Below are 23640 nucleotides of genomic sequence, written 5' to 3' on the forward strand. Positions count from 1 at the left end.
TCCAGATTCTTTCACTGCTTTCCTGTGGAGTTTCTGTGAAGTATTGTAGGATATAAAGAATCAAAACTGAGATCTGTTGAGATACAAGAGACTAAGCTTGTCCCTGCCAGTGCAGATGTGCTAGCAATATAAGAAAGCTCTCATCCAGCTTAGAAGTGCTTATAAATGTTTTGACTGTCCTATAACTGTCCAAGTCCCATGCAACCCGTACTTTGGACTGATGCTTCAGCTTCTATGGCGGGTTTATCCTAGTGAAGTGTGAGATCGTGTTAACCTTTCCTCGTACGGTTGCTAAAATAAAATCACAGTAGTATCAAGTATCATGCTACTGATTAAATCCTGTGGATGAAAAGTGTGGGAGTTTCAGGAATGAGATCTGCAGACGTGTCTCTCCCTTTATCTACTTCATGCTGCTCAGCAATCTGATCTTACCGGGTTGTCCAAACTGTGTCTCCGATTCTTCACCTTTTGGTAGAGGCTACAGTGCAAAACGTCACAGGGCTATTGTAGTCTCCGTCTTCTTCCGCTTTAAGGCCACAGTGTTTACTCTGTCATCTCTTCCATTTCAAGGAGGTATATTCCCTCACTGAATCCACATACCCAGCACCCGTGTTTGTTCAGCCGTCTCTGCAGAGAGATGGTGTCATGGGCTGGGGAGAACAGTTTGTGCGCGTGAGTGCAGTGGAGAGACATGGTGGATACTGATGATTCAGAACGGAGCATAAGTAGCATCACAGCCCTCTCAGCAGTGGGTGCCTAATAATTTTCATATTTTTTGGTACTGTACATGTTTCAAAACACAATGTTAGAACACCAGCCATCCTGGCTAGGTGTGACAAGAAATAGGCAAAGTAGAGAACAAACTCTGCTGATCTGAATGGTGTGGCCTTCCCACGACACTTGGCGAGGTGACCGTTCAGGTGTAACTACCTGTAATCTCAGAAGGCGCATCTCCTTCCTTGTTTGTTACTGGAGTTCAAATGAAGAAGAACTACTAGCAGAGATGATGGTGTTTAAGGTCATGCCACCAAATTGCTGCATCTTATGTATAATAAATACCAGTCTCCTCTTCTGTAACTCTAAAGTCAGTAACGTAAGAATAACTTGAGTTCATTTCAGTTTGCTATTGTTGCTGTCGGGGTGCAGCTGTATGCAACCTACACTGAATTACCTACAAGTAAGGCGAGTGTGTGGGACTGTGGTGCAGGAGTGTGGCATGTATGAGTCTTTCTGCTATGACTTAAGACAATTGTGTCAAGAATTTGATCTTTTTTTGAGGAGAAAGGAGAGTATACATCTTAAGCCTGTTTAAGAGAGTCTCCAGTTCAGGGAACAACAGACTGCAGTACTTTCAAAGTAGTACATGCCCCCATTAAGCCATTCTTCGTTACTGTACAGGCATAAGTCATAAATAGTTTATTTGTTCCTTGGCAACTTCATATTTCATGTAAGAACGAAAGAACACATATGCAATGGAACTTTTATGAGATCAACATTTAATCCCATTAAACATCAAGATTTTCCCCAAACTGGTGATCTTATCAGTCCATGCAAACTTACAAAGATTAATAAAAAACTAGTCTTTGCAGCAATGGCTATGAATGTATATATACACATATTCTTATACAAGTACATGGGGTTATTTTCCCTGATAGCAGAGTTGAGGCCTCTCATTCTCTACTGCAAGAGGCAGTGTAGGTAGATAAAGTGAAAGGCAGCTCCTTCCTCGCAGCTATTGTATACATAAGGAAGGGGTACAATACATGGATACAGAACAGCAAGTGAGTGAGAATGGGGAGGCCGGGATAAGATGTATGAATACAATGGAAACATGGCTGTTTATTCAGAGCATTACACTGAGGCTCTGTAAGATGAGATTTCTATTACATTTCTATGTATTTCTTTTACGAGATTAGCTGATCTGCAGTATGTCGTTGGATGTGTCATTTCCTCTGTATTCTTCAGTCTCACTACCTGCAACAGGGCCTAAAGTTAATCAGCTTCTATGTCAAAAGGCCATAGTCCCCAGAGCTGTTGTCCTCCTCAGGGCCAACCAGCCTCCGTTCAAGGATTGGTGTCTCAGATGTCTCCTACTCCCTAGACTTCTTCAAATGGCCTTGGGGTGCAGATTTCCAACAAGCTTGTTTGCAACATTGTTTTGTTAGAAGAAAGACTTTGTCCTTACTTTAAGATTGCATGGGGTTGAATGTGAACTTGGAAAGCTGAAAGCAAAGGGTTAACTTCTTGATATAAACTCAGAAAAGTATAAAAAAGAAAGATGCGGTTCAGTCTATCAAGGATATGCAGCATCTTCTGTGGCTTTTCCTTAGAGCTTTCCTAAGGCATCTTTCATTCCCGAAGCAAAGGGGATGAGCAGCTGAGTGACATTCTCCCTTTGGGATACTGTCTTACAGCGTGGACTTTTCTGGGGTTTTTGTTTGGTTTTTTGTTGGCTTTAGGCAGCGAAAGGTAACTCAGTAGCACTTTGCTTTCTTATTTACTATATTTCAACATTGGCCTGTAAGGCTGATGAAAGGGTTGCTGACCTAAAGAGATTATGTCATTTTCAGGGTATTCCTTTCCCCTCTCAGCCTGTTGGTCTTTGCTGTTCCCTTTCAAAAGTTTTTCCCTGTTTGCTTTATTTCCCCGAAATCCACACTAGAGCTCTTTTGCCAGGTACAGCAGCAATGGTTTGTATTTCCTGCCTCCTTGGCTTCCTGAACTGGGCTTTTTTCCCTATCTCCTTTTAATGCAATGGGATAAACAAATACACTATGTGTACTCAGCTGGAGCTACAAGGAACTTTCTTTGCTACCCAAGTAACTTTCTGCATTTTAAAGACCGTTACATTATTTTATGCTAAAGAGTTGAAGAGTACTGCCACCTAGTTCATCCTCCTACTCCAAAACAGGATCAGCTCTACTTATAGCATTCCTGACAGACACTTGTATAACCAGTCCTTAAAGATTTCCAGCAATGGGGACCCTACCGCCTTTCCAAGCGAATTTTCAAGCTGAACATTTCTGCAATATGAGCTCATTACTTTCATCTCCTGCAGCTTATGAATGTTGATGAACAGATTATTACCCAACTCTGTGCAGCAGCATTTTATGTATTTGAAGGATGTTTTCATGCTCTCTCTTCTTTAGGCTCAGCAACCTGTGTTCTCTCAGTCTTTCCTTATAATGTGTGTTATCTAGACATGTGCTTGTTCTCATTGCTTCCCAGTGATGTGCCTCCAGTTGCCTCACATCTTTCTTGAGGTGTGGAGAGGGTACTTCAGCGGAGCCAGAAGCAGTGTTGAGTAGGGCAGAAGGATGGCACTCTGGCTGCATTCCAGCAGTTTGTTCCAGAGTGGTGCTTGCGTAGCTTAAAGCAGCACACCACCACCACAGGTTCACCTTCAGCTCATGATTCTGCGTGGTCCTTAGATGCTTTGTGCAGCAGTGCTGTATGCCAAGTTGTTCCCCATCCCCTGCATGCAGCTAGTTGTTCTTGGCTAAATACAGAAGCTTACGCTTGTCCTGGTTGAATTGTATCCTTCAGCTTTTCCAGTTTGTCATGATTATTCTGATCTTGTCCGCAGTTATACTTACTGTTTTACCCAGCTTAATGTAATTTGCCAGTTAACAAACACTCCTGCTGCATCACCTATTCCGTTAATGTAAATATTCTGTTATCCGGGGGCCAGGATGAAGAACCCTACAAGAACGATCCTTCAGATTTAGCTATGAACTGTGGGTAACTGCTTCCAGAAACAACAAATAACTGACAGCTACTTCAGGTATTTGGAATATCACCTTTTAGTAGTAATCATATTGATCACCAGTTTTCTCATCTATCTTCATGCAACTCCCTCCAAGGTGAAACATTTTGGAAGACAGATTTTGTACTACCTAATCTTATGAACTGGATTTAGTATTTTTCTTCTTTTTTTTTCACTTTTTGTTACAACTTTTAAAAATTTTTCCTAAGATTTTTCAACTTTGTCTGAAACTGCCAATGGACCCATGTTTTGTGGCATGTTGATCTTAGACCATTTTTTCTTATCTGGTTTAGCTGACTGTGAAGATATGTGCCATATACACCCCTACACAAACACCTGCACCCCATGGCGTTTGCTACTTCCTGCAATTTATTGTTTCATTTATTGATTATTGATTTATCAGCCTGTTACCCCTTTATAGAGGGAAATTAGGTTGTTTTGACTGGATTTGCTCAATATATCCGTGTTTTCTTATTTTCTGTCTTTTTTATTTCCATTGTGTGCTTACAAGTGGTTTGGTTATCTGCACCAGAGTCTTTCTGGGAATTTAAAGTAAAAGCAAAGGGTCTGTAGCACCTATGGTTCTCTAGCTTTTTTTTCCATTTTCAAAAATAAGCACTCTGTTTGACCTTTTCCAAATATTTGGTACCTTACTTGTCCTCCATGAACTCTCAAAGGCAACTGATAACAGCTCTGAGATTTCTTCTGCTCGTTCCTAAAGTATCTTAGGGCAAAGTTCATCTCTTGGACAATTTGAGAACATTTGATTTACTCTAGTGCTCCCTGTTGTGTTACCCATTCTGGGCTGAAATCTTACACCTTCTTTGCTCGTATTAATTCCTGCTAGTGAGGAAGTAGAGTCTTAGCAAAAATGGTATTTTGATCTTCCTAATGTAATGTCTCAATGGCTTTCTTTCCTTTCTTGAGTGACAGACCAACAATTTCACCGTACTTACAGAATGATGCACCTCCTTTTGTGCCCTGACCTTTTAGTCTTCATGCCCACGTGGTGTTTTATTGCATGATGCTCATTACTGTAGGAGGTGTTCACTATGCATACATCCTGTCATGTTCACGTTTTTCTTTTCATTTGTCTTTTCATAAAGAATAGCCATAATATTAAGGGGGCAACACGCCAAACATGGCAGTTAGAGTTTTCCAAACTAATGCTCATTTTGACAGCTGTAAAAGTTCTGGTCAGTGCACCTGATGGGTATGTGTTGTCAAATGTGACACATTCCCCACTATTATACTCAAAATAACCAGGCAAGCCTCATCTACAAGACGTGGCCCCTTCGTCCATCATCGTGGTCCAAACGTATTACCTGTGCAAATGGGGCCCAGCAAGAGAAGTGTTTAACAGCCAGACAGTTTTCCTGTGTGTTAACAGTAGTTTAATCTTCTGGCCAGTAGGTATCCTTACTTTGAGGACTTTTTCTGAGTTGTCTTCCCAAGGCAGCAACTGTCAGAAAAGCAATGAGCACAGGTTTCTTGTGACTGTCTGTGTGGAACCACACTACCCTCAGGGAGGGAAAGTGGGGAATTTCTGCATCTCCAAAACAAATCCAGTTAGCCAGATTAAGGCTCATAAAACCTGACAATTCTGAGAGGAAAAATAATGTATGGACTGGAAGGAGATAGTAAACAACACTTAATTGTGCAAGCAGCTGCAGAATTTTCACTAGGTTTAACAGATACTGTAAGCAGCCCCATTGAGAATGCCCCTATATTTGCACACACACAGGTACAAATGTTTTTAAGTTGCTTTCTAGTGCTGCAGGCTGCCCAGGGGGGCAGGTGCTTTTAGTGTGTTGCTTTTGCATGAAAAAGGGCAAGTGATTTCTTTTAACCACTGCTTTCAATTTTTTAGCCCCTCCTGTCTTCTGGTCTCAGATTAACTCATCTTTTCCTGCTCCCTTCTTCTTCTCCCCATCCTTGCTCTCCTGATTTTCGATTAGTTTGTCACTTAACAAACAGCACATTTGGTTATCCTGATGTTGGCTCTGCACTTTTCCCTACCCTGTCCATTGTATATGGGGTGAGTTGCTTTTTCCTGCAGTAGGCTGTTTTGTTTCCAGGGCTGCTGTACAATTTGCAGAAAAGAAGGGTGACTGGAAGTGTGTGTGGCAGGGAAGAGTGACTTGAAAGAAGGGTAACTCAAAGGGTGTGTGCCCGCATTTATCCAAGTCCCCCCTCTCTCATCAATTTGCTGTGTGACCTTAGAAAAATCATTTAGTTTCTTGATTTGAGTCCAGAGCCATGTTTCTCTCTACCTCAACTCTCAGCAAGTGTAAAGGGAACTTATTAAACACCTAGCTCCTGGGCATGGTGAGGACAAAACCACTAATCTCAGTGATGAAATCTATGCAAGTACCTGAAACAACATTCAGTCCTTCCCGTGTGCTTGTCTGCCATCTAACTTTGTAGACCCTGATTTCTGCTAGTGCTCAGTTGAGACACATCTGAACCAGCTGTCACTCCCATCTATCTTCATTTCTTAGGAGAATGAATTGTTTTAAATTCTCATATAAATTCCCTTTTTACTCGATTATGAAATATGTTTTAATTTGACAGCGATGTTATTTTTAGTAATACTTTTTGTAGCCTTTAGTATTAACATCTAGTTGGGGGAAAAAACTGCTAAATATTTATACTTCTCTTCTTTGATCTTTCACTCAGAAGAACTGAAAAGGTATCACACTTAACATTATTACTATAAATATTTTAGATAGCATTTGAAGGAGTCCAAATTCACCTCTCGTGTTAGATTTGTTTGGATTATTGAGATAGGTTGTCACTCTTAAGTGCTTCCAGATGGCATTTCAGTTGCCAATGGTAGGAAACTTTTGAGCAATACTGTAGTGGCTAATGACCAGTGATGGAATCATTAATACTGCTGTTGACAGAAGGAGGACCAGAGCTTCTTCCATCCTCTTACTTGTACAATGTGGCTCAGAAGGACATGAATATAATGTCCTCACACAAGAAGCACAACAACTCTGCAAGCACAATGTGTCTTCCAGAGTTACTCTTTGCAAACAGGTTGTGTCCCTGACCCGCTCCAGTACTAGCCCGTTTCCCTGGAAGGGCACAAGGGGTTGTGAATGAGGTATGTAAGTCACAGAGTTCTGTCAGACCCACAGAGCCTGTTGCTGCCGGAGCTGCCTCATTATACCCCTAAATTACTAGGGATTTAGAAGGTCAAAGAGGAATGTGGAAAAAGTGGGAGAGCCAGCAATGACAGAAAATATGTTGATTTGTTTTACTCACTGAAAATGTATATTTTTCTGTAAGAATTTTCTGGCTAGCAGCCAAAACGCTTCAGCTGCCAGCACTGCCAGAACTTCCAGGTATTGCATGCTTCTGTTCTCCTCAGTATGTTCTGATTCCTCATCAGCTATGTCAGCCAAGTTTCTTTTCCAGAAAGAGGAAGAGATCCATCATAGATTTTTTTTGCCTTGGCTTCTCATGGGAAATGTGGTCCTGCCATAGGTTCTGAACTGCACAGGGAAGAAGAAAGTCAAGGAGCTTAGATAGTAGTTCCTATGAGACACGATATCCAAGTCAAGTTATTTTGTTCTTTTGTTTGCTGGGTTGGAGAATGTTTAAGCCTCTAATGGTCAATTTTTAAACAACAAATAACAAAAAGTATTGCCCCTTGCATTTTGTTTTGGGGAAAACAACATTATACTTCAAAAAGCATTTGACATGGAACCTTTTCAGTCAAACCTAGGGAAAGTGAAGTGAAATAAAACCCTGTGCTGTACACAGAACAGGTATTTTGTCCTGTCCGATGCCAAGACTATCATTTTTTCTCTCTTACTTTCAGCATCCAATTATTTTTCTATGTTTATTACATAAAATTAAGTGTCTCAAGTATTTTACCAAACAACCTTCTCTCGTTTTCCACCACAATGAGTAGAAGTTATTTCACTGTATTCTGTATGTGTGTGTTTGTATCGGAAAGTTTGCTTTTCCCATCTTTATTCCACCTGTGCAGTCCTTGTATCTTTCATACTGAAGAAAAAGTAGGTTTTCGTACCCTATTCTGAGCCTCACAGGCTTGCACATGTTCAGATCTTTGTGTGCATGCCCACTGCACAGCTTTCTTTTATTCCTGAAAGGCTCAGCCTTGATAAGTTGAGAGACTCATTCCATTAAAAGTGCATAGTGGTGCATCTATCTGGCATGATGAGTGCTCCAGGGTTGCTATGCTGACAGCAAGGCAAGTCTTGAAGATATTCAGCCTCTAGCCTACTCTTGAATCTTCCTGGATTTAGAGCAGGATTTTGAACTGAGTCACTAGATGGAGTGGTGAGCCCCTAAAAATTGAGGAGGCCCGGTGTGAACTGAGAGCACAAAGTTCATCTTACAAGAGGGACAACTCTGAGTCACATCCAAGTTTAAATCCACATGGAATGGATTCCTCAGTATTGGCACAGATCAGATATGATGGGAATTCTGTCGCCTGTGCTTGATAGATGATTTTCCCAAAGAGCAGGAGATTGGAGGACAAGCAGTCATCACTGATGCTGGAATCCATCCCGCTGAGAATTCGTTTCATACCTACTTTACAACCATTGATCATTGCTTTATTCAAGGAATCAATGAGTCATTGTATTAAAAACAAAAACAAAAGAACAGAGTCCCAAACCCAAAGGCTTTGCAGTTTTTTCCTGGCCTTCCATGGCAGCAAAAGTCTGTGTCACAGTTAGCTTATGATCCTGTGGGGAGTTTGGTTCTTCTTTTGCTGGCATGTATCAACAAACCAAGGTGGTCTGTTGAAATGAGAAAAGGTTATTAGGGGCCAAAGTGCTAGGCCAAAGCATAAGTAATTGCTTGAATTGTTTCACTAACAATTTAGTGAGTATATCTAACAGCCAGGAGACTTTCTTTTACAGGTGATGCTTAGGAATTTTTTTTTTCAGTATATATCTGTTTATATCTCTTCCCATGTAAGAAATTAGGTGATAGATTTAAGTAGAAAAGGAAAATCATGATCAAAACTCTCTAACCAGTGCAGTGTTTTCGGATACTTAACAATGGCTTAGGTTCTTTTTGTGGCTGTTTAACAGTGTCTCAGTGACTGAGAAGCTGAAAAGTTTCTAAGTGCTTTCATTTTTCATCTACCTTTCATTATCTTAACTAGTAGGTGTTATTTATGTCCTTTGGCACTGCATCCCATACCGTGTTCTTCATCTCTTTCAGTAAGCTGACTATTAACAGAATTTTGACTTTTTTTCCTACATGAAGAGAAAAGCTTAAAACGGGATTAATATTAACGAAAGAAAGAATGAAAAGGCCAAGCAGGTTCAGGGTTTGGTATTCAGATACAGATTTCACCATGTCCAATTAGAAAAGAGCAAAAAGTCCATTACTCTCTCAATTTTGTGAAATAGAAGAACAATATTTCAGTCCAACCATCTGTCAGTGAACGTGCATCTCTTTTAAAGTGACCACCAAGAAAATCCACAGTGGTGAAATAACATTGACAGTCTCAACATGGTTATGGTGACCTGAATTATCTTTGAAGCTGAACCATCCTTCTGCCAGGTGTCAGCTGGAAAAGATGTGCAACAGAAATGACCACTCCCAGCTTTCTGTGGGTTTAAAACAACTTTCTTCTGGAGGTGATCTAGTGCCTTTCACTAGCATCAAAATCACCTTAAAAAAACATGTCCATTTTTTAAAATATGCTGTTGTATACAATACACTCTTCCAGAGCAATGGAGTATTAGCATTTGAAAGGACTGATGAGAATGCATCTTTAGGAAAGGCCTTTGTTCAGAGAATTACTGCTAAATTCTTCATGCATATCACCATGGTAATTGAATTATTTGCCATTGACAGTAAGGTATATAGCACAAACCTTTTGCCATTTTCCATTATGTGGTTCCTAGCAAAGAATGCTATTTGTCAATTTAAAATTTATAGTATGACGTTTAGCAGTTGTAGATGTGGTTTGAAAGCATGAAACAAAAAGGAAAAGGTAGTTGCATCTTCTTCTTCTTCTTCTTCTTCTTCTTCTTCCTCTTCTTCTTCTTCTTCTTCCTCTTCTTCTTCTTCTTCTTCTTGCGATTTAATATTCCTCCCCATTTCCACTTACAACATGAACTGTTCTGGAACTGTTGGAGCCACAAAGCAAAACCAAAGCTGTGGTCTCCACATGGCTTTGGCAACTATGATGCTAGTAACATGAGACAGTATTTTCATTTCTTCTCATCGTTATCCCTCTCAGGACATTGTTTCAAACAAAACAAACCTTTCTCTTTCCCGAGGTCATTTCATGCATACTCAGAGCATGATGTGATCTCTGTGAAGCATGTAGTGGTCATTGAGTACTGTGTGAAGGTTTATGTAAGGTAATTACATAATTAATCTTGGGGAGGATATAGGATACGAACTGCTGTGGCAGGAATTGAGAGACCCTTAAAGAACCTTATTAACACAACTCACTTAACAGAGAGAGAATAATCTCAAATACTTGCATTACTATGTGTGTAGATCTTTCTTTTTAAATAATATTCTGTAGGAAAAGGTTCAATATAGGTATGGTGGTGAGTAGTACTGCTTAGTGCACTTCTCAGAGTACAAAAGAGGTGGTACTCTTTTTTGCTCTGTGATGCTGTGGCAGATCATCATCTCTACTTTTCTGTTCCCCAAAGTAAATCCAGCTTTCTAGAAAAATGTCTCATTCTGTGTGTCCTCACCACATAAGAGCAGGGGTAACCTCCCTACAGAGGTCACTGTGCTTCTGTGCTTTATTTAAGACAGATGGAAAGTAGAACACAGTTAAAAAGTGGGGGGGTTTCCCCACTCACTGCTGCCCCTTTTATCTCCCTTTTCAGGTACAGGATGGAGAAATTTTCATTCTTGTTATGGTATTGCATGTGGATGAGACAAATGCCAGTACCAGGCATTTATTCTTTAGGCAACATTTTGGTTACCAAATGACCTGTGGCTTAGTCTTACCTACCTACTGAGACAGATTCCCCAGTATGTTTAGGTGCTTTGCTGTTGGTAGCTTCTGGGTTCAGCTTTCTAGCCAAGTTGTATTTAAAACCACAACAACATCCTTCAGTGGACTTGGTGTAGGGAAAGCTAACACACAGGTATTAATTTATATTGCCTAACATACGCTTTCATTCTAGCCCTGGTCCCAGTGTCAGGTTGCTTTCATGTTTGTTTTATGACACTAGTGGCAGACTAAACCCCTTAATTTCTTGCTGTGCTCAGGTATCAGGCTGAAATATCGAAACGTGTACACTGACCTTCAGGTTGGCCCCATGCAGTGAATCTGACCTGGCAGTGAGCAGCTCCCTTGCACATGGAGGCGGCTGCGTGCCAGTTCCTGAAAATCATGAGGCAAAGCTATTTCCTCCAAAAAACGTACGAAAGAGCATTAGGCATTGTTTCTCTCCAGTGTTTGTTCACGGACCGTATTCTTGTTTCTTCCTGCGGCACCAGAATAAATCCCTGTCTTCCTTTTCCGTTTGAGCAGTGCTTCACTGTATTCACTGCGTTTCATTACCTGAAAGCCGCAGGCTGGTGCAGAGGAGACTTGTGACACTAAGATCAGCTGAAGCCTAATGGGAGAGGAGTCCGCGTGACTGCGAACCTCATGGACTTGTCTGGCAGTGCAGTTTAGGTAAATAAAGCCCAATGCGCTCACTGTTAAGCTTCTAAATTTTTTTTTTCTTTTACCTGGTGAAGCTGCTGTTCTAGGTTTTGGCCTCAAATTTTCTGTTGTTCAGGCTAGAGAGCTACTGCTTCTGTATCGTCAGGCTGCAGCATGACATGCAGCAGAGAGTTCATTATGCATTAGCAGAGCCATCTTTAAGGTAGGCAAACACTCTGTGAGTCTGCAGAACAAAATGAAAGCAAGAAAGGGAATCAGCAAACATGTATTATTTGCTGACAATAATTGTTTCCAGTTGCAGCTCACGGCAGTGATTAATCACATTGTCTTAGTATTTTATTTGGGGCAGGGGGTAAGTATTAGGGGGAGAAGAGTCAAGAAGTACTCTTCCCCATTTCCCTTGAAAAGTTAGGTAATACTGCTCTGAAAACAATGCCTACGGTTTTGAAACTTACAGTGTGTCTTTTATTGAAATAGCATTGAACCATTATACTTCTTTCTAATTAATAACATAGATGCAAATAAACCTAGCTAAAAGGATGTAACATACCAACCATGTGAGTTATGTGTAGCCAAAGGTGTATTAGTAGTTACATCATCTTTTGGCTATAATTAAAATAGGTAATTACATTTAATGCAATCCCAGTTTTATTTCTCCTGCACCAATGCTTAACTCAGCTGCAGCTAACAGAACTCTAGTCCAGTGCTGCTCTTTAAGACCTCTACCATCTCCTAATTTAAATGCCTCCTAAAGACGCTGGTTTTCCACAACACCCACAAGAAACTATTGCATCCTATTCTGATCTATTTAATTTGCCCCATGAATGAACTGCTCACTGAGATGGAGGGAGGGGGATACATAAGCACGTGAGTCAAGAGAAATCATTACCTTCAGTTAACCATGACCAGTGAAGAAACAGTGCTGTAGCTACCCTTACAGCAGCTTAAATACGTTAAGAAAACTTGTGTTTACATCACATTAAATGGTGGTAATGAGTTTTCCATCATGGGATATATTCCCGGTATATACAAGACTTCAGGATCAGGCCTGTGACTGTACATCTTCTAAATAGATTTTCAGCCAAAGCAATTTGCAAATGTTTTTGATCAGGTGGGTTGCTGTAGCATGGTTAAAAGCTGAAATACTACCCGCTATAATGGTATTTGCCAGCCTGGTTTTGAACATTGTTTCTGTTGAGCCCCAATTCATTATCCCTCTCTCCTACTCAAATTTCTCTCTTACAATGTAGCATCTGGCCAAACCCTTGTTAATCCATTTACTTGCTTCTCCCAGGTCTGTCCTGTTGACCGCTTTGCAGAGGTGGAACAGAGCAGAGCAACACCTCCACAGTTACGCCTCCCCCTCTTTTCAAGAAGATCGCTTTTCTACAGCATTTAACCTGCACACAGGGAAACCTCTTGGCTGTTTTTTAGCAGCTAACTGCAGTCAGCTTAACATTTTATGAAATGCAGTTTGCCCTTTCCTATGCTAGTTAGTTTTAACTTGCTTTATCTTCAGAGCATGCAAAAAGGGAGGAATGCTTTAATTTGACATAAACCTTTTTGTTGTTAAGTGCCAGTGGGAGCAGGGCAAGCTTCCCACCCATGTGGGGTGGGACAAAGTTGGTATCAAATAGCTATTCTGAGATAAAAACCCTCTGTGCCTGTTTCTAGCAGGATTTGAGGTTGAAATGAGTATCTTGAGAGTTATCTTTTTGTATGAGCACATATAACCTTAGTTTTAATCAAGTAGTCGTAATAAACATGGTTTCTAACATGAAACAATTTTCATGAGAGAGATGACCTGAAGCTTGCTCAATGCTTTTGTGCGCCATTAAATGCAGAGTTCTACCGGCCTGGGAGATCCTTCTGTCTAGTACTTGATCTCTGGTTTCCTGTTATTTTTCCCCTCAGATTTTCATTCTTTCACTGAAGTGAGTGTTTACCTTTGAAAGAAGAAGCTGTGTGGGCTCCATTTGAAACTAAAAGTAAAAAGGATGCCACAACTGCCATTTAAATTCAGTAATAAAAGCACTGCAATTGTAGAGATGCCCTTGCAAAAGCTATGTACTCCAGCCTGTTTTTGATGGAGAGCAAGAATATTTTTTGCTGTCTTATTCAACTTACTGGTTTGCTCCTGGTTTTGCGTTAACTTGTCTTCGCCTAACTCAGCAACTCTTAAATACTTACCCCCCCCCCCATTCCATCTTCTTTGTTCCTTTTGCCTGCTCTCTTTTGCTTTTTCCTTTCCACAGCAATGGGTAAGAAATTTTGTCATGTGTGTGTGCTGTCATGTCTCGCCCCATTTCTTCCTGAGTTTGCTGGGATGCTCCTGCACCTCAGGTGCAGTGCAGCCAGTGCCCAGGCGCTGCCCTTTTGTGCTCCACTTAGGGAGTGATGGCTACCCTCATCCTGAGTCCCTGTCCTCTCACAAATGGAGACCTCAGATGCATTTTGGCCTTGTTTCTAATTTCCAGTGAAGGCAAAGTAGTCACCCGAATTGAAAAATAAATGTTTTACTCTGTTTTGCAGCTGCGTGTTCAGTCTCCTTCCCCAGGCTGGAGCCTGGATGGTGAGGCTTGTGAGACGCCCCACATTAGCTAGCAACATTGCTTTCCAGCACGCAGAGGTTGCCTGGTATTTTCCTTATGCCCATCACGCCAGCCCCACTGGTCTAAGGGGGCTGTGTATTCACGCTGCTCCCTCGAGGTAGCCCCATTAGCATGGAGAGGAGAGAGCTGTGGTGTCAGCAGCAGTGCAGTGGTGTTAGCATAGCCCTCCTCCTGGGCTTGTTTGCTCTGGTAAGTAGCTACCACATCGCAATACAAGTTGAAGTATAAGGTGGACTTCAGCAAAGTCCTCTGCCAAAATTAAAATTCATCTCATTCCCACCTCTCTGGACTGTGTATTTTAGCATTAAGGTGATTTTCAAGCAACAGGAACAAAATTAGACCACAGATAAAAAATGATCCAGAGGGTAAGTGTTTGGCCTCATGTATTTGCATTTGTAGGCACGTGTATTTATGAGTCCTCTTTTGGTTTATATTTTGTAGGACAAAGAAGGTCAGCCATTGCTACCGTATCATTTACCGCCACCCGGAGAGGACTTTAACGCAGGACGAGGTGCATCGCATCCATCAAGCTATTGAGGAATCAGCAGTTCGAGAACTTGGGGTTGAGGGCAGGTTCTAGCAATGCTGGTCTGAAGCCCTAATGGCAGTTGCTTTTTCCTTTTTTTTTTTTTTTTCTTCCGTCTTTTTTTTTTTTTTCCTTTTGGGGGCTGAGGGGTACAAGTAGAGAGAGGGGGGTTTTGATTGAACCTAGCACATGGAAAACGATTGATAAATGGGCAATGGTAAAACTACCAGATAATAAACATTACTACTGAGAAATCATTGACAAAGCGCTGGCGCTTTATTTTAAGAAATGGGAGAACAGCAGTAATGTAAGATTTCCCTCCTGTTACAATAAGAAATACACTGCCTGGTGGTTTTCTGTGTTGTTAATTGGTCCCTGGGTTCCATTAAACTGTAAATACTTGGCATTATTTCTGTGTTGACAGGATCTTCTGTCCATGTAACAAGTGAAGCAAATCAGAGACACAGATTAGCTCAGGGAAGAAAAACGCATCCCTCCCTCTTTTTAAAATAAGAAATGTCAGGTTTTGCTTCAAGAAGCCTTCCAAGAAGTACGTCTTGCGAAGTTTGGCTCTCTCACCTTCAGAGCCCATGAGTTTTGCTTTCCTCTGCTACAGAGAAGGAGCCAGTGTGGTTCTGGGACCAGGCTTGGCTGTCTTCAAATGCTGGGTCATTGGTGAGTCTTTCCTGTTGGACCCCCCTGCTCCCACAGCGCTCAGCAGAGCCACTTAGCAAGGCCCTGAAAACTGTGCCACCTTCCCCAGGTGAGGAGCTCCCTTGTCTCAGTTCTCCTCACATAGGCACCAGTGCAGGATAAGTCTGTTCCCCTGTCACCATCAAAGGATTAATGTCACATGGGGCAGGATGGCAGAAAAGAGAAACTCTTCCCTACAATGCCCTGAAAAGCAGCTGCCTTGATCTCTCACAGTATCTTACTTTCTAGCAGCAGTGTCTGCTCAGAAATTTGACCTTTAAGGCAGGAAACCAAACTAAAATGGGATCTCCTACTATTTCAGGCACCAGTCGCTTTACAGGATGCGTGGCTTTTTCATTGCAGGTTATAATAAGTAAATTCTGGCAGTGGTATGATGCTGGGACCTGTAGAACTGTTCAAATGGTCTGATAAATACTTGATGAGCCATTGCAGATGCTGATATGGAATATGGGACCTGTTTTTGCTTGTAATGGTATTTTGTACAGTCTTACAGGTCACATCTGGTTGCTGTGCAGGCAACATTTCCCTCCTTCAGGGTAGAAGGCAGTAAAAGCGCTGCAATAAACAGCATCTAACACTGATTTATACCTTATCAAGAAACATCTGTGCAGCAGGCTTGTACTCAGCCATAAGAAGCCAGTTACTATTGCAGATGTGACAGAAGCAGAGAGCTCATTTTAATTTCATTACTCAACATATTTAGCTGTGTAAACAAATCCTAATCTAAATTGCTGTTGTGTTATCCAAATAACTTGATTATGAAAACAATATGCTAGACTTTCTACAAGGCAAAAAGAATGGGTGCGATTTAGGCACCAGAAAAACCTACCTGGTTATTTTTAAACCATGATCTACTAAGATCCATAAATGCAGCCTAGCCCATTTGATGTTTCTCTGTCTCCTTCATCCTTTGCCTGTTCAGGATTATCAGTGAGGACCGCTGAAGAGGAGGAGCACTCCCCTGAACTGCACTGAGCAATAACTGCTGCAAGACAGGGCCTGATCGATGCTGCCACATGGGACAGCAAATTATGTGGATGCTAATTGATGGGATTACCTGTGGAGAGAGTACTAAAACCTGCCTGCTGTATGAAAGAACTAAGTCTCTTGGGAAAACAAGAGACTATCTGGGGTGGAGTAGATTGCAAGATTCCCCTTTTAATTTATTGATTAGTAAAGTTTCCCTTTTCTGCTCCCCAAATCCTTCAGTACTTCTCTCATTCTGATCAGCTGGTTTTAAGGGCATAGAAACCTGGGGACAGCAAGGAGGAGAAAATTGGACAATGAGCCTTTGTCACTGCAGCCGCAGACTATCATGTCCACCTTTGCAAGGAAACTTGGGTGTTCTTGAGTCGGCCAGTCTCCAGCTGCTAACATCAGTTGTGTTTGATGTGTCTGGCTATGAACTGTCCACACTCTGGTGAGGAGGGTCTCCCTGCAATAGCCAGGTCTTGGTGGAGTAACACTATTCTTTAAAACCTAAAATATTAACCTCATGGGCTAATAGGATAAGGGGGAAATGCGAAGCTTTCCCTGAAGTTGACCTGACACCATGGGATCATCTTCTGGAGTAGGTGTTTTTATAGCAGCAACTTTCAGACAAAAATGTGAACCATTAAGATGAAAAAAAAAACCCAAACAGCTTCTCCAGGAGCAAGCATGATTCAGTTATATGAAGGATTTTAAGGCCTGTAAAATCAGATGGACTGGCAGTGAGCATAATATGAAGACTTTGTTATGTTTAGATTAGGTAAGCCTTTGTCATATATATTTTAGGATTAATCTACTCTAAACACATATTGTTCTGGCAAAGATTTGCCACTACTAGCAAAGCAGACCTGAGATCAATAGGCATCAGAGATGCATTTTTATGTTGCTGTCCTCTGGAAAATATGACTTTTTCTTCAAAGCCTGACCTTATTTTTACTGGGGAAATTTGCTATGGGCAGTAGGAGACTCTCAAACCATATGGTCCCTTGTGGATACCAACAGAGAGCCCATGGGAATCTAAGGCTATAATAGCCATGATTTATTTTACTGCTGATCAGAGACACATGATGCTAATGATATCTCAGGGTCTGGGCTGATCCTTGGTGGGAGTATAGAAAACTTGGCTGAGGAAGGCCCTTGGTACGGTCACTGACCAACTCTGTCAAAGAAAGGGCTACCCTCAGCTGTCACTTGGCTTTTCTCAAGACATATTTAGCACAAAGGTAGGTGAACTAGCTTGAAGACCAAGAACAATGTAGCTGCCAAGGTAAGTTCACTTGTAAATCTCTGCTACCCTACAGTCTGTCTCATGAACATGCCTCAATCTTGGATGGGCTAGAAGTTGGGTGAAGGTGGGTGTGTTCCTAAATATCAAAGTGATACTGTGCCATGTGGAAATATTAAGGGGAGCAGCATTTGAGTAATTAATGTGCATGCTCACTGACTAGCATAGTGACAGGCACAAGGCCCTGCTTCTTGTTTTTATCAACTGCCTGTGTTTATTCTTATGTGCTGCTGGGTTTTATATCAGCTTCCTCTAATAAAAGAGAAAAAATTCAATGTAGCAAAAGAAGCTACATGTCCCCAGGAGAACTGGCTGTGGATTTCTATGACTGAACAGTATGTACTGTTTTAATGTTCTGGGTGCTGGTTTTGTTCCTAGTTGCCACTGGTTTTCAAGCTAGCTGTGATTCTTGGAAGACTGAAGATTTAGCTTTAACACCCAGTTTGGGATCTTCCCAGTAAACTGGCAGCAAATTTACAGTGCACTGAGACTTACCTGGTTTTGATGTTCTCGTTAAAGGCGGTGCAATGGAAGAATGTTGCGAGCTAGAAAAGCAGTAAATTGCCCTGTGTTCTCACCCTTGAGACTTCAGTGACCTCTGCCATAGTATTGCCAGGCACGATCAAACAGTAGCAAAAATCTGAAAGCAGTTTTGTACTGAGAGTCCAAACTAGATTAGTAAACCTCTGGTGGTGGTCATTTGCCTTCCATTGAGAGTGTTCTCAAGGTTGGTGGCCATACTTCAGCACTGAATTTACTGTCTTCTTACTCTGTGTACCTGTACTGCGTTTCTCAAGTATTGACAAATTGGCCTCAGCCCTAGGATAATTTCGTGGGGGGGTTAGCTTTTTTTTTTTTTAAGTGGGGGAAAAAAATAAAAGTGGGCTTTTTATTTGTTTCGTAGTTTTTATCTGCAGTGACTAATGCATTGCAGCTGTCCCAGGTAAAATTCATGGCCAAGACAGGACTCTTCGGTGGTCCATTGAAGTAAACATGGGGAGTCTTGCCCCAAAAAGCAGAATTATGTCTGTCTCATAGAGTTCATATTTGGGTAAAACTAAAGAACCACGTCTTCACTGTCAGTTGACTAAAGGTTGGCTGGTGCTCATTAGTTAAGCCAAGGTCAGAAAGCACTCTGTGTCTTACCACCACCCCCCCAAACACACACACAAGTAGTTTTATGCACAAGGAAGTTCTGTCAAATTCAGCGCAAGCATATAAAATGGTTGTGCTGGTTATCTGAGGCCTGCTAGTTGATATCACTGAACTATCTCCATCAGAATTGGTACCATCTGGGAGAGAAAATGGGTTTGTACTTCAGCTCTGAAATATGCAGCCATATTTTTAAAGCTCAGAGCTCTCTTCAGATATTATCTGCTGTGAGTCTTTGCTAAAAGAAGACTGTTTTTGTAAAACAGATTTGCTTTCTGTGTAGACAGGCCATATTGACTAATTACACACATTGTGATCAAATTTTAAGATACAGGAGCGTTGTCTCTGAAGGGCCACCAGGACCGAAGCAATCTTGTGAGGACATTGAACAAATTTGTAGGGGACACAAGAAACCAGCCATTGGCACTTGCTACCTGCTTTTAAACGTTACTGCAATGACATCTGAATTTTAAGCTGACTATCTTGGAAGAGACGATTACAGTTCAACACAGAGTGCAGGCATATGCTGGGTGAAGGCACTGACTTCTCCAGAATCTGTTGTATAAGGTTTGATCATCATTAACATCTGATGCACTCGCATATTTGGCAGTTTTCATGCTTTTGTGCTTTTGTCAGATGGCCTCTCTTACTCTATTTATGCCCACTGTTAACTGCGTAGAGTCTGTTTTAGTCTGCCTTTTATACTTGGAAAACTGTGCCTAAAATCACTTTTGCCATGACCTAGCTTTCTCATTTCAGTTTTGCTTACCTTCTCTTACAGTTCTTGCTCTGCAAGTTTGGTATAACTTTGGTGAAGAAACAGTGTCAGGCTGTAGGCAAGGAGATTTATTATACCACAGCCTAAAGCCTGTGCTCCCACACCGCATTACTGCAGGGTCTCTCTGTGCTCACACTCTGGATGCAGGCGATTAACACGCGGTCCAGGGAATTGTGCCTCTGCCTGCTCAGTAATTTGCTGGGCAGCACCGCAGTCATCCAGAGCAGCTGCCACTTAAATGGGCAGTAGATTGTTCTCTTTTTATTTTAGCGTCTGCAGCTTCACTTGTATCACAGTATGATACAGCCAGAAGCGCTGTGTTGGTATTTGCTGTAGCGAAGCATCAATTAGATGCATCTTGTGATGTGGTGGCTGTGCAGCCATTTTTCAGGAGAAGCGCTGTGTGCTCGTGAGTGGTTATTACCATCTCCATCTACAGATGTGAGACACGTTGAGACTAAGGGTCAGGATTAAAAAATTATTAGAATCTACAGGTGTGAGACACATTGAGACCAAGGGTCAGGATTAAAAAATTATTAGAATCTACAGATGTGAGACACATTGAGACCAAGGGTCAGGATTAAAAAATTATTAGACCCCAACAGGTACAGATAACTGCTTGTGGGAGTTTGTTGATGTCCGTGCACGTTTGAAAGTCCCACTAGGCATCTGTCCAAATGTTTGGTCACTTGAAACATTTTGTAACCCAGTACTCGGTGACCGTGGTGACACTGGTGTCATTTTGGGAGAGAGGAGCAGGTTTAGCGAGGGATCACAGGGTAGCTGAGCAGCAAGGCGGGAGGACTTGTCTTCTGATGTCCTGGGCTCAAAGCGCTGAATTACCCCCCCTCCCACCATGCTACTGGGAGGCACGGATGTGATTTTGGCTGCCTGCCTTTGCATAGGCACATAGTAAATAATTAGTATGCATGGCCAGGCTTTTTGGTCATCAGTTATTTTTGTAACTGATGATTAATTTAAGGGATTATTGATTCTCATGCCAAATCTTTACTCACTGGTGGTAGAGAAACTAACAGTCATTCACAAGGTCTTTATTGACAGATCTCAGTATATAAATCAGCGTGGGAATGGAAGTGTAGGTCTGTAGGTTGGTTTGTGTCTTCCAGATCATGGGGGGATTGACAGAGGTTTAACTCAAGTCAAAGGTCTAACCTCATGTACCTACTCTGAGGCCCTTTTTGTTGGGTGTTCAGCAGCTTGCCAGGTGCTTTCAGGAGGCATGGGGCCATCTGGGATCACCAAACAGCTCTCCAGAGATGTCTGCCCAGTGTCCATCAGGAAGCCCTTGCCTGGGCACTGGGGGCTCTGAGCACACATGGTGCTTTGAACAGCAACACCGGTGGAGCCTGATTGCCTTCAGATTTCTGTCCTATGCTCACAGTACACGTAAGCCTACCTCCTTGGGCCCTCCCCTGAAACGCTTCCTTGCTTCTACAATCTCCTAAGTGCTCTTTAAGCTCCTTTCCATGACCCCAAACCTCAGCTTTTCACCCCTTTCTACTGCAGTGCCCTGCTCAGTGCCCAGTGCCTTGCCAGAAGCTTGCCTGGAGGGCTTTCACGCTGGCTGGGCAACGGGGCAAGCAAACCAGATAGATGACCCCTGTGCACGTGCATTAATGTTGGGTCTCCCCTCTCAGCACAGCTGCTGTTTTTCACAAAGTTTGCCAGAACGTCATGCCTCGGAGACCCTCACCTTTAAGTCCAGCATGGATGGGTTTATTCCATGGGGTTCAAAAGTCAGCGAAGGTCACTGACAGTGGAAGGACGCCTGTCACTATCGCACACACCCTCGCTTCTTTAAGAAGATGAGACAGAGAAATAGCAGGGTTGTAAGGAAGGTTGTCAGTGTAAATAAGTGTATCCTGACTGAAAGTTCAGACAGGGGAGACAGCACATTAGTGAAAATCTGATGCCCAGCGTGGTCCCCTGCACATACTTCCAGAAAATTATTACAAATGTACTTTTGATAAATAATAACAGCAGCCTTCTGTGTGTGTTTACAAGCTGCTGTGTTATTATGCTATATAGTCTGCATCACTTTTCATTCCTTTCCGCTTGCTAGAAACGGAAAAGTTTGGTTAGGAATTAAATTATTTCCTGTTGTTCCTGGTCTTGCAGCGTTACCTCTTATTTTTGAACGAGGAGGGCAGCCCAGCATTGCTAAGGAGATCTTCAGCACCTTGCCAAATTATTTTGTTCATGTGCTGCACATATATGTATGAAATCGGTTGGAGTGGGTGATGCGAGCCATATTTCTGTGCTGCGGATACAAAAGCAGAGTTGTTGTTCCCCATACTCTGTGTGATTAGGGACTTTTCTCTCCTGCTGCTATGCTCCAATACACAGAAAATCACCTTTTTCTAAGAAAAATTCAATACTTTCTGATGTCTCCTGCTGTCAGAGAGCCTACAATCTTCTGAGCACTCTCCCTTCAAAGAGCAATCGAATTTTGGGCAGAGAACTCCCTTTCCCACTTGAGACATTTTCCTTTCAGCCTGAAAGACTTTCTGGCACCTGTTTTAGGCTTCTGTGCAACACCTGCTGCTGGTGACAATGCAGGTCTTTTTCCGCCTTGTGGGAAGAAAGGTGACTTAATAGAAAGGCCAACTTTATAAAAGAAATTTGAACAACTTAAATGTTCTGCCCTAATTAAAAAAAAAATAAAAAATCCTAGCCTCTTAAAAGTTATTAATAACAGTCAGTTTTGATCTTTAGTAGAGGGCGGGCTCGCGCAGTGGTAACATTTCCACATCAGTGCAGCCCATGAGGCACCAACAGAGGACAGACAGCTTTGCCGCTGAAGGCTCTTTCATTCATGTTTGGAAAATTGCTTGGTAGTTTTCTGGCTTCCTTTCTGTTTGGTCACACATCTGGAGTCATTGGCTGCACCTTCTCTGCTTATTCCCTAACACTTTCTGTGGTACTTTACGGATTGAATTCCTTGACTGTTCACAGTGTTGGAGTTGTTAAGCATCCTTAGGGCTACTGTGAAATACCTCACCAGTGGAGTCAGGACTTCAGAGGCACCCAGCTCCTGGGGTGCTCTCCGCATTACTCACTTGCTGCTGAGCAGCCAGAACAGCCACCAGCCCAGCCACCTTTCCCGGGCAGCCCAGACTGCAGCTCAGAGCTTGTTCTGCAGGAGCAACACAGACTTCTGGAGGGCTCTTGTGCACGGGCAAGAGTTTGCCAAACTGAGCAGGAACCAGTGCACCTGTAAGCGCATTTCTGCCCAGACAGTTGGGTGGGCTGCCATTGACACCTGGAACGAGATCCATTTTAAGGCCGAGGATGACAACACACGGTTGGGACAGGGAGGAGAAATTCCTACCGTGGGTTCAGTGTGTTTCAGGAGAGCCACTGTAAGATGTATCAGTTACATCCTTGAAAGGAACCTTGTTACCTGCCAAGAGGAAAAGGCTCTGCAGAGGGCAGGGCAACAGATGGGAAAGTGACTCTTAACTTGCAGGCCCTCCTGATTGCTACCACTTTCTCTGGGCTATAAAGGAGACTGGCTGGAGGAGAGGTTGTCCAGGCACTGCGGTGCCTCTCCTAGCACTGATGTTTCAATGGAGACATGATGCACAGGAAGAAAAGTACTGAAATTTCCCAGTGGTCAGCAGATGTGATACGATCCACATGACACGGTCGGCCCTGCGTTCAGATAGGAACTGTTACGTGCCGCTAGGGAAGAGGCGATTTGTCTGATGTCGATGCAGGTGGCATCATGCAGGGCCACGTCCACCTGGAAACCTCCTCTACAGTCCAGGCTGATGTTAAGCCAAACCAAGAGCCTCCTTGCAGTCTTCCTGATTTGGAAAAACTCTAGTTAAAGGGCTCTGTGCAATCCTCAATGTAGATTGTAAGGTCCACTGTAGGCCATGGTGATCCCAGTAGGCCTTTCCTACGCAGCCATTGAGTTATTTTGTAAGTAAAGCCAGAGCACCGTGTATGGGGGCCCATCCAGAAAGCTCTCTGGAAAATCATGTCCTGTAAATGGGGTGGAGAAGACTTATTATGAAACTCTCTCACTTAGTGACAGACCTAAAAAGGAAGAGCAAATTTGACCATAAATGTGAGACTTTTTCTTAATAGTGACAATAACCCTGAGCTTTCCCACAAGATCTTAAGGATCTTGAAACATTTTTCAAATTAAG

The 23640-nt window shown here is 42.4% G+C and overlaps 1 protein-coding gene across 6 annotated transcripts in view; it reads left to right on the plus strand.

Annotated features, from left to right (window-relative positions):
* The window catches only part of FARS2 (phenylalanyl-tRNA synthetase 2, mitochondrial), a 248615-nt gene extending 233743 nt beyond the window's left edge, over nt 1–14872 (plus strand). For all 6 annotated transcript variants that reach the window (XM_049823810.1, XM_049823813.1, XM_049823811.1 and 3 more), the window contains one exon: nt 14459–14872. In XM_049823810.1, the coding sequence (XP_049679767.1) occupies nt 14459–14597 (139 nt within the window). In that variant the 3' untranslated portion in view covers nt 14598–14872. The remainder of the gene's footprint in view (nt 1–14458) is intronic.
* Nucleotides 14873–23640: the final 8768 nt, after the last annotated feature.

The sequence above is a fragment of the Accipiter gentilis genome, chromosome 20 (assembly GCF_929443795.1).
Source record: "Accipiter gentilis chromosome 20, bAccGen1.1, whole genome shotgun sequence".
Lineage (NCBI taxonomy): Eukaryota > Metazoa > Chordata > Aves > Accipitriformes > Accipitridae > Astur > Astur gentilis.